The following is a 10467-nucleotide window of genomic DNA, read 5'->3' as shown; positions in this document are numbered from 1 at the left end:
TTTTTATTTTTATTTCTAGGAGACAGAGACAGCGTGAACAGGGGAGGGTCAGAGAGAGAGAGAGAGAGAGAGAGACACAGACTGTGAAACAGGCTCCAGGCTCTGAGCTGGCAGGCAGCACAGAGCCCGACACGGGGCTCAAACCCACGAACCGCGAGATCATGACCTAAGCGAAAGTCGGACGCTTAACCGACTAAGCCACCCAGGCGCCCCTGTACTTTTTTCTTTTAAATTTATTTATTTGTATGCACTTTTTTTTTTTTTTAAGTTTATTTATTTCTTTTCAGAGAGAGCATCCCAAGCAGGCTCTCTGCTGTCAGCACAGGGCCCGACATGGTGCTCGAACTCACAAACTGAGATCATGACATGAGCCAAAACAAAGAGTTGGACACTTAACTGACTGAACCCCACAGACACCCCATCTTTGAAGTTATTTTTATGTTTTAAAGAGTTTTGAGGTAGTTTCATGATTTAAAGAGTGTTTAGAATGAAACATGAACACGTTTAGTCTACATGGCCCGTGTCGAGGTGGCTTCTGAATTCATGGGTTAAATCTAGAGGTGATCTAAAATTAGAGCCATGAGGTGGGTCCTGTTTAGGCTCTAAAAATCAAATTGTGTCAACCTTTTCCCTTCCCCTAACGCTTGTCTTTGGCATGTCATTCGCCTGCAGACGCGACTGGTTTTCTGACCCTCGCCGTCGGTGGAGCTCCGCTGCGGCGGGTCGGTTTGAACTGTGACATTCATGCTCCGCGAGCCTCCTGGCGGAGTCCTGCCCACACTCGGTGAACCGCCAGCTGCCGAAGTGTAGATTGTCTTTCGTTCCACAAACACCACCCCTGCTGCTGACTGCTTGTTCTTCTGCCCCAGGGGACCATCAGCGTTGGCATCGATGCCACTGACCTTTTTGATCGCTACGAGGAAGAGTACGAAGATGTGTCTGGAAGTGGCTTTCCGCAGATTGAAATTAACAAGATGCACATATCCCAGTCCATTGAGGTAAAGCCCAGACTCCCGCCCGCCGCCCCCCGAGTGCAGTGAGGCTCGAGTTAACGAGGCGCAGTGCACTGCGCAGCTGTGGTTTTTCTCATCTTTATTTATGAAAGGATGTAATTAGCCACTTAAAAAAAAAAAAAGAGTTCCAGGCACAACCTTGTTTGTTACTGCTTTGCTGACGTTTCAGCAGCATGAGTGCCAGGGGGCGCTTAGCTTCCAAGGTCGTGGGGCTCCCCCAGCAGCAGAAGTGCAAGTGGTCTAGAAAAAGTCAGGGCCAAGGTCAGGATGACTTGGGGCGAGAAAGCAGGCCTCCTTGGGTGATTCCAAGACCCAGTCTTAGTTTCAAGGCACACACTATTATGTGCAGAAAACACGATGTTCAGCTAACCCCCAGGGTCACTAAAATGTCATCTCTCGCCCACGGTTTGCATGTGGCACTGGCGGGCCGGTCTGCCGAGGGTAACAGTAGGTCTCTGCCTCCTCAACTCGTTTGTTTATTCTCAAGTGCATCACCTGAAGTCCTGACTCTGGGAGCCTGGCCCCTCTGGTGGGGCTCCCGGGGTTCGCACAGGCATGGATTCAGTCCTTTCCTCAGTGCCAGTGGCAAGCAAGACCCGGAGAGGCGCGGGCGTCCCCCGGTGGCAGGAGAGACACACAAGGCGGTCCCTGTGCCGTCTCCTGCCCTCGGACACTGAGACCCAGGATGCAGCCCTGTCTTTCTCCAAGAAAAGTGCCCGTTAACACTTTTGCAGAACATGACCTTGGTGGCCATGTGCAGTTCAGATGGCAAAGTGGGAGAGAAGTGAGCCGGCCGAGGTCACACCGGGCATCCTGGCACACCTGAGCCGCGGGTCCCCTGCACCTTTGGCCGGGCACATGCGCTGTATTCATCAGGCTGCCACCCTTGTGCTTCCTGGTGCTCTGATTCATTCTTTACCAGCAAATGTCATTTCCTAGGCACCCTTGACAGCTACGGACACAGCCATCCTCTCCGGAAGCCTCTCAACCCAGAATGGAAATGGAGGGGGTTCCATTAACTTCGCGCTTAGACGAGTCACTTCCGCGAAGGGCTGGGGAGAGGTAAGAGTGTTGACTGTCAGGATCATGTTGTCCATTGCAGTCTTATTTCTGAACACTGACGCTCTAAAAGCCAGCCCTCAAAAAGACCTACGTTGGCCTCATCATCGTATAAAAAAGCAGATGTCAAACTTGCATGAGTTGACTGTCCCAAAGAGAAAATTCCGTCTCGTGCCTGAGAAGGAGTCTTCTGTCTGCTGGACGGCTCCAGGGTGGGACCGAGCAGCCAGATTTCCCCTCAGACGCCGCCTTACAGAAATCCAACCTCGAGAAACTCCGCATCTGTTCCCTTCCTGCAGAAACCTGTAGGCTCTTCCCGTCCCCGCCCGGTTCAGAAGGCAGGCGCTGTGTCAGGGCTCCGCTCCACTGACTGGCAGTCGTTTAACAGCCAGCTTTGCTGAGCACGTTGAACTGCATCAAATTAACATTGAAGAGTTGCCTTGAAAGTCACCCAGACTAGTAAATGAGGCAGCCAGAGCCGGCGGGACCCCCCGGGCTGAGTGAGGGACCACGACTTAGTGCCAGACGCTTGAGGACCGTCCCCAGTCACCCAGAAGACCCTCAGGCGATGAAGTGGAGCAGACCGGGAACGCGAGGGAGGGGGGACCCGGTGCCCCACCGCAGCAGGCTGCTCTGCAGACGCCAGCCAGGGCCACAGGGAGCCGGGCTCCCCTTGTGACCAGCAGAGGCCTGCAGCGTTGCCTTTAGAGCAGCCCCTTTCCTCCTCTGCATCTGTGGAAACAGTCCTCCGTTTGCCAGAGGTTAGGAAAAGGTGTTAAGAATCTTCCAGCTCCTACTGTGGGAGCCCTGGCAGGGTCCGATGGCATGAAACGAAAAGGAATTCTAACCAGAGGTGTTTACCAGAGACCTGGGTTGCTGCTATATGAGAGAAAACACTAACACCTTCTCTTTTTCTGTTTTGAACAGTTAGAATTTGGAGCCGGGGATCTGCAGGGACCTTTATTTGGTCTGAAGCTCTTCCGTAATCTCACACCAAGATGGTAAATATAGAGAGAGATTCTCTTTGTTGGTCCTTGTGGATTTAGGAGACTAGAACCAGAGTATTCTATTTGCCAAGGTCATGTGGACTTACCTTTTCTGTCCTACAAGGTCACGAGGGGCAGACCCTGTGGCGCTGGCGTAGAGCCAGCACAGGGTGCATGTTGCAGAGAGCCCTGGATGGGCAGGTGCGGGGAGGGTTCGTCTGCTGCTCGTTCCTGGCTTGGGCCAGGCTTCTGCTCCTTGCTCTGCAGTTTCCTCCTCTGTGGGGACGAGCCTCCCGCCTCCTCTCCGGGGGCACTGAGGACCAGGATAGAGAGACTAGAGGGAAAGCACCTTCACTGGGAAGGTGGTCAGTGGCCTGAAATATTTATGAACTCGAGGGGATCATTTCTTTTTCCTGAGAACGTTTCAAGTTCTGAAAAGGGTCTTTATCAAACAGTGAGGGGGCATCTGGGTGGCTCAGTTGGTTATGCGTCCGACTTGATTTTAGATCAGGTTAGGTCTCAAGGTCGTAAGATCAAGCCCTGCATCAGGCTCTACGCTGAGTGTGGAGCTTGCTTAGGATTCTCTTTCTCTCTCCCTCTTTCTGTCCTTACCCTGACTCTCGCACTTGCTCTCTCTCAAAACAAAACAGTGAGGCATGTGTGAGACTGCCTGGCAGTGAGATGTGCAGACGCTGGCACTTTAAGGCCCACTCCTAGAACTGTACATCGCTGCCCGTCTAGAACCACAGAGGTGTCCTTATTTCCCACCAGTGTGAGCTCAGAGAAGAGAATTGGGTGGAAGGCGAAATAAAACCTCTTTCCTCTAGGGGAGAAAACAATTAAAGGAACCCTGAGAGAGAGTCTGTGTTTGAAAAGAAAGGTTTTCACTTGCCGTCGGATGTGGATCTGCAATCTGCACACCCACCAGGTTCCGAGGGGATGACCCGTCCGGCCCATCCTAAGCTTGTCTGCGTGGGTGTGTCACCCTGGTGCTGACCAAGAGCACGGATTCCTGCCCCCCCAGCTTCACACCAGTCGTGTCCTCTGAGTGGCCTAGGAATCTGTACTTTTATCAGGCACCCAGGTCATGAGACGCATTGAGGAGACACCCCTGAGGGAAGTCTGTGGGCCATCTCGTTCTGGGTGAGCCTCCAAGCGAGCAGTCACCAGGGTGGTGGGCTGGGGCTGGCTGGTCACCAGCCTTTACAGGTTTGGAAAGTGAATTTCGTCATGGTGTCCAGTCGTTTATGAGACTTGAGGATGCAGGTGTGTAGACAAGGGTGCCAGGGTGTTGATGTGCAGTGTCTGCTCTTCAAGTTGCCCTAATCCTAGGGTCAGGCGATTTGCGGGTCCAGACTGGCGATCAGAAGGTTGGTTGGGGGTGTAGAATCAGCCCCGAAAAGGTAGACGGCCTGTGGAGTGCTCTCCGTCTCCCCGTGCCTGCCTGCCTGCCTGACCCATCTGTCTCCAGAATTGCTCTCTGTCTGTAGGGCATGCTGGATAAAAATACTAAATCTTAGGAGCGCCTGGGTGGCTTAGTCGGTTAAGCGTCCGACTTTCTCTCAGGTCATGATCTCACGGTTCGTGGGTTCAAGCCCCACGTTGGGCTCTGTGCTGACTGCCAGTTCAGAGCCTGGAGCCTCTTTCCAATTCTGTGTCTCCCTCTCTCTCTGACCCTCCCCTGCCCACGCTCTCTCTCTCTCTCTCTCTCCTAGAAATAAATAAAACATTAAAGAAAAAAATACTAAATCTTACTAGTTTAATTAAACAGGGATCTCAGTCTTTATAGTTTTGATTCTTTTAAATGCCACTGTCTGTCTTCGAATTCTAGGATGGCTTTAGTCTCCCTCCTCCCCACTTGCCTCCCCCTGATCCCACTGTGGCCCAAGTGGAATACCGCAGCTGTCACCTGATGTGACTTGAGAGAAGTGAGGGACAGTTGGGGCTCCGGGCCCTGTGGAGAGGAGTAGATCTTAATTCACTTGGCTGTAAGAAGTTCCTGAAAGTCTGTGAGAATGCTGCGATCAGAGCTGTCACATTTATTATTGCTTAATGGCAGTAGTGACGCCTTGCAGGCTTAGGAAAGAGACCGAGAACCGAGGCTTTAGCAATCTGATAGACAGCGCGCTGTTTACGGAGAAGACCGGCTGTTTGCTCACCTTTTAATGCTTCGGGTTAAGTGTGAATTTTTTTGGCGTTGAAATGAAATACCTTCTTTTAACCAGAAGATGGGGCTGACTCCTTTGGAAACCAACTTCCGAGGCCTTTCAGGGCTTCTCAAGTGCACGGCCGTGGGTGGACACCAGAGTCATGTGGGCAGTCAGGGAACCGATATGCTGATGCCTGGTGCCCCGCCCCAGAACTCTGACTTCCTTGGTCTGGGGTGGTCTCTGGGCAGGGGGTCCTCCTACTTCGCTGCACATTAGAATCACCGGGCAAGCTTTAAACCCTCCAGGCCGGGAAGTCAGAATGCTGGGCCGTGGGAGCCGACCGTCAGTAATTGTAATGTGTTTAGATGAGCCAGTGATTCCAGTGCGCAGCCAACTGGGGGACCTGCCCGCCCGCCCCCACCCCCACCCCCACCCCCACTTCCCTGCTCCCGCCCTGACGTGATTCTAAGTTGCAGTCGGCTAGACCCGGTGGGTTTCTGAACACAGACACTCGGGTGCCTCTTTGTGGTGACAGAACAGAAGGGGGCCCGCAGCACACCCCCACAGGGAGACTGCCCAAGGCACCTTCTCGCTCCCCCTCTCAAGGCCAGGCTCTGCGTCCTGTTTTCCTTGTGGGGCACTGGCTCCGGCAGAGATGGGAGGGAGGGAGGGCAGGGCCTTAGCCTGGCAGAGAGGAAGGGGCCCGGAACAGCCGAGAAGCAGGTGTCATCCAGGACCCTTTCTGTCTGTGTGTCCCCCCAGCTTTGTGACGACAAACTGTGCTCTGCAGTTTTCGTCCCGTGGGGTCCGGCCCGGCCTCACCACCGTCCTGGCCCGGAACCTGGACAAGAACACCGTGGGCTACCTGCAGTGGCGCTGGGGCATCCAGTCAGCCATGAACACTAGCATCGTCCGGGACACCAAAACCAGCCACTTCACGGTGGCCCTGCAGGTGAGGACGGAGCTGCCCCCTCGGTGTCCCTTATGTCCCTCACCCCCGTCATCCCGCCCGGACCTGAGCACCCAGGGGGCCGCGAGGGGCAGGTTTGGGTCACGCACACTCGGGAGCGTGGAAACAGTAGCTGGGGTCCAGTTATCCTAAAGCAAAAATGCCCTTTTCACATCTTCTAGTAGGAGAAGCCCACAGAGTCAGGGTGGGAGAGAGCGCAGGGTGGGAAGGGACCCCCAGAGGAGAGTCGCGCACTCAGAGGCCACTGTGCTGGGCAGGGGCGCAGGGCGAGAGACACCCCCCCCCACCCCAGCTCGAACGCATCTGCCCCTCAGCCCTCGCCGCCTGCTGCGTGTAAGAATGCAGGCTCCTTGTCAGAATGTTTTCTCTCCATGAGAAGTCAGTAAGCTGGGTTTCTGTGCGAACTCCCCCAAGGTTTAAATACCGGCCGCTGGTAAACCACACACAGACCGCAGCCCCTGCCTGAGAGGCCTGCCCAGGAGGGGGGCTCAGCAGCCCGTGCGCGCACAGCACCCGCCTTCCCGCGGGTCTGGGCCACTAGCCCAGCCTTCTCCTCCCGTGTCTTCCCAGCTTGGAATCCCTCACTCCTTTGCACTGATCAGCTATCAGCACAAATTCCAGGACGATGATCAGACTCGCGTGAAGGGCTCCCTGAAGTAAGTCCCGGCCTGGCTGACCAGAAGCAGGCCTGCTGCCGGCTTTACAGGGGCCTCCGAACGGCGGAGCCGGACCTTACCACCCCGCCGTCCCCGCCCTGAGGAACTTGAGTCTGATGGAAGAACTGTGCCCCTGGGTGTTGTTCGTGATCCCCTCTGGGTGGGGGTGGGGAGGGCAAGAGGGAAGGACAGGACGGGGTGGGGGGCGAAGGGGACCTCGGGGCCCGGCTTGCTCAGGCCGCATGCTCCCTGCAGGGCAGGCTTCTTCGGGACGGTGGTGGAGTACGGGGCCGAGAGGAAGATCTCCAGGCACAGCGTCCTGGGTGCAGCTGTCAGCGTGGGAGTCCCTCAGGGCGTGTCTCTCAAAGTCAAGTAAGTTGAACTGGATCTTTCTGGCCGGGGCTCATCTGGCAGCTTGTAACTCACCTGGGCTTCACCCATGTTAAGGATGAAAGAGACTTTGCTTCGTAATTACGTTCGTTCTTAAGTTCATTCTTAAAGATACGGTTGCTTCTGGCCTAGAGGGGAAGCAAATGTCAAGGAGTCGCGTAGGGTCTGAGGCTGCGGTCAGGGACCGCACCACCGTGGCCCGCCTGCGTCTCCCCCTCCCCTGGTGGCCCCGGCGCTGGCCCCACCCACCCACTCATCAGCAGTGCACACGTGGGACACGTGCAGGGTCGCCATCAGCAGATGCGGCATCCGTGTGCCCTCTCCCAGATGGCTGCCGTCTGCCCGGACCCTTCACCGCCGCCCCAGGGACAGTCCTTCCTGCCGTCCAGCCTCCGCGCCGCCTCTGTCACCCGGCTGGCTGGCTGCTTCTACATGGCGGCACATGGTGGGACGTGGTCCCAGCCTGTGTAGACTCCCTCCCTGGTGGCCGCATACCTCCCTGCACTGACAGCGCTCACACTGGCAGCTGCAGCCTGGTTCCCCCCCCCCCCCCCCCCGCGGCCCCTGTCTCCCAAACCCTTTTCCTGCATCTCAGACATTCTGTCTCAACTCTCAATCTTCCAACGTCTCTGCCCAGAGCCTCCCCATACCAGTCGTGAGGGCCCCAGCCTTCAGATTGTTCCGTGCAAAACCTTGGACTTGGCCTTGGTCACTCTTTTTCCCACCCTCCAAAGTGAATGTCTCTCAGAAGCACCTGGGCTGTCCTCAGGAGGCATCTCCTGAATGGGACCCTTCCTTACGCTGTCTGCTCCCACCGTCTCGTGCCTGAGTCACCACAGTGCCCTCCTGACCCATCTCCTTCACTCCCTGATGCCCCTGCTCTCCCCACGGGCTGTGCATGTAAGTCAGTGTTTGTCACTTGCTGCTTAACCTCAATGACTCCCTCGATCCCTGGCAAAAGCCAGAGCCCTTCAGGACCCTCCGCGGTCAGGCCCCCACTTCCCGCTGACCCCGCCTCCCCCAGCTGCCCCCGCTCCACTCCCCTCCAGCTGCTCATTCCTACAACCAGACTGTGCGTTTGCTCTTCCGCAGGGCTCCACCCAGAGGTCACCTAACTGCCCGATGGGGGCAGCACCCCTCAGTGTGCCCCAGACAGACCTTCTCCACATAACCCTGCTCACCCCCCCCCACCCCCGCACATCTGCCTCTGGTCGTCCGTCCACCCCCTCATCAGAGGCTCTTTACCCTTGCCTGTTGTACTCTGTACCGCAGTCCTAGAGGCTGGAACACAGCCTGGCACGTGGAGGAAGCAGGTCCCGCCTCATCGCGGGGTGAGGGGAGAGCCCACAAGTCACCCATATCAGGGCCGCATTGGGCCTCTGTCCGCCCAGTGATCTGAGGACCCCTGGGATTTACTGAAGAGCGCACAGAGAGCTGACACATTTTCTGCATTCTGATCCCTTCTAGTCCCAAATTGGGACTGCTCACGAGACAGTTCTGTTTTTAAACACTTCTCCCAGGCAGATACTACATGACACAATCCAAACTGAATTTTCATCCCGAAAGTGCCGCTCTGCCTCTTGGAAAGAAGCATTTTCATTTCATTTCTGCCGAGTTCCCCGTGTCAGCAGGCTGGGTTGTCCAGATTGTATTGCTGTATAAACCGAAGTTTTCCAGAAGGCCTCCGAGTTCAGCAGTAACACATGATCTGACTTTGTTAACTCTTATTATGTTCTGTTTATTTGGTGAATCACAGTAATTTTTGAATGTTAAACCAACCTTACATTCCTGAGGAAAATTCCACTTGATCATAATGATCATGATATAATTCTTTTTATGCATTTTTTATAAGTTTTTTTTTTTAATGTTTATTTCTGAGATAGAGAGTATGAGAGGGGGAGGGGCAGAGAGAGAGGGAGACACAGAATCTGAAGCAGGCTCCAGGCTCTGAGCTGTCAGCACAGAGCCCGACGCGGGGCTTGAACCCACGAACCGTGAGATCATGACCTGAGCCGAAGTCGGATGCTCAAACAACTGAGCCCCCCAGGCGCCCCTGCATCTATGTTAAGGGACACTGATTGTAATTTTCTTTCTCTGTTACATGTTTCTCAGGTTTTAGGATGTGTATGGCAGCCTGATAAAATGGGTTAGAAGTGTTCCTTCTTCCTCTGTTTTCCGGAAGGATTTGTGGGAGAATGATTTATTCCTTCAGTCTCCTAGAATTCACTAGTGGAAGCAGCTGAGATTGAGCCACCCAGGCGCCCCTCTTTCAAATATAAATAAACATTTTTTAAAAGTTGGGTTTTTTTTTAATAAAGATATTTCATTTGTTTCCAATTTTTACCGACTATACATAAAGCCAGTAGACCTTCACTCACAGGTTTTGTGTGAACAGAAGGTTCCATTTCTTTGGGTAAATCCCTCCGGAGCGGACATGCTGAGCCACATGGTAGGAGTGTGTTCCACTCGGTAAGAAAGTATCGAGCTGTTTCCAGGTGGTGGCTTCCTGATACTTCCCCAGCAGCAGCCTAGAGAGAGCAAGTGAGCGAGAGAGAGCTCTCGGCCGCTCCGCACCCTCGCTGCCTTGGCCGCTCCGGCCGCTGCAGCAGGTGTGTGAGCCTGTCCTGTTGCAGTACTGATGTGCGTCTCCCTCACATCCACATCCACGTCCGCAACACTGGGCGCCTCCAGGTGCTTGTTTGCCGTCCGTCCCTTTTTTCTTTCTTTTTTAATGTTTTTATTTATTTCTGAGAGGGAGACACAGAATCTCAAGACAGGCTCCAGGCTCTGAGCTGTCAGCACAGAGCCTGACTCAAGGCTCGAACCCACGAACTGTGAGATCATGACCTGAGCCAAAGTCGGACGCTTAACCAACTGAGCCACCCAGGCGCCGCCCCCCCGTCCCTTTTTTTTTTAAGCGAAGTTTTCATTCATGTATTTTATCTGGTATCTTATTGGGTTATTTGGTCTCTCTCTCTCTCTTTTTTTTTTTTTTTTTTTGAGTTTTCTTTGTCAGTTCTGGAGTTGCTTTTCTTCCAAAGGACATTGTCCCTAAATACAGAATTCAGGGTCAGCAGATGTGTTCTCCCAGTGCTCTGAAGATGTTATGCTACTGGTTTCTGGCCTCCATTCTTTCTGATGACATGTCAGTGGGGAATCATTGACCCCCTGCATGTGATGGGTCTTTTTTTTTTTTTTCCTAGCTACTCAACCTTTCTGTTTGGTTTTTTCATTTTTCGGTTT

General features: G+C 54.2%; 1 protein-coding gene across 1 annotated transcript in view; it reads left to right on the top strand.

Moving 5' to 3' along the window:
* The window catches only part of DNAJC11 (DnaJ heat shock protein family (Hsp40) member C11), a 69974-nt gene that overhangs the window by 53008 nt on the left and 6499 nt on the right, over window positions 1-10467 (top strand). The window contains exons 5-10 of the mRNA XM_039253253.1: window positions 870-998; window positions 1953-2075; window positions 3000-3073; window positions 5971-6160; window positions 6749-6834; window positions 7090-7206. Of these exons, the coding sequence (XP_039109184.1) occupies window positions 870-998; window positions 1953-2075; window positions 3000-3073; window positions 5971-6160; window positions 6749-6834; window positions 7090-7206 (719 nt within the window). The remainder of the gene's footprint in view (window positions 1-869; window positions 999-1952; window positions 2076-2999; window positions 3074-5970; window positions 6161-6748; window positions 6835-7089; window positions 7207-10467) is intronic.

This window comes from Hyaena hyaena, unplaced genomic scaffold (assembly GCF_003009895.1).
Source record: "Hyaena hyaena isolate Hyena2069 unplaced genomic scaffold, ASM300989v1 scaffold_443, whole genome shotgun sequence".
Lineage (NCBI taxonomy): Eukaryota > Metazoa > Chordata > Mammalia > Carnivora > Hyaenidae > Hyaena > Hyaena hyaena.
This window is presented reverse-complemented; position numbering and strand designations above follow the sequence as displayed.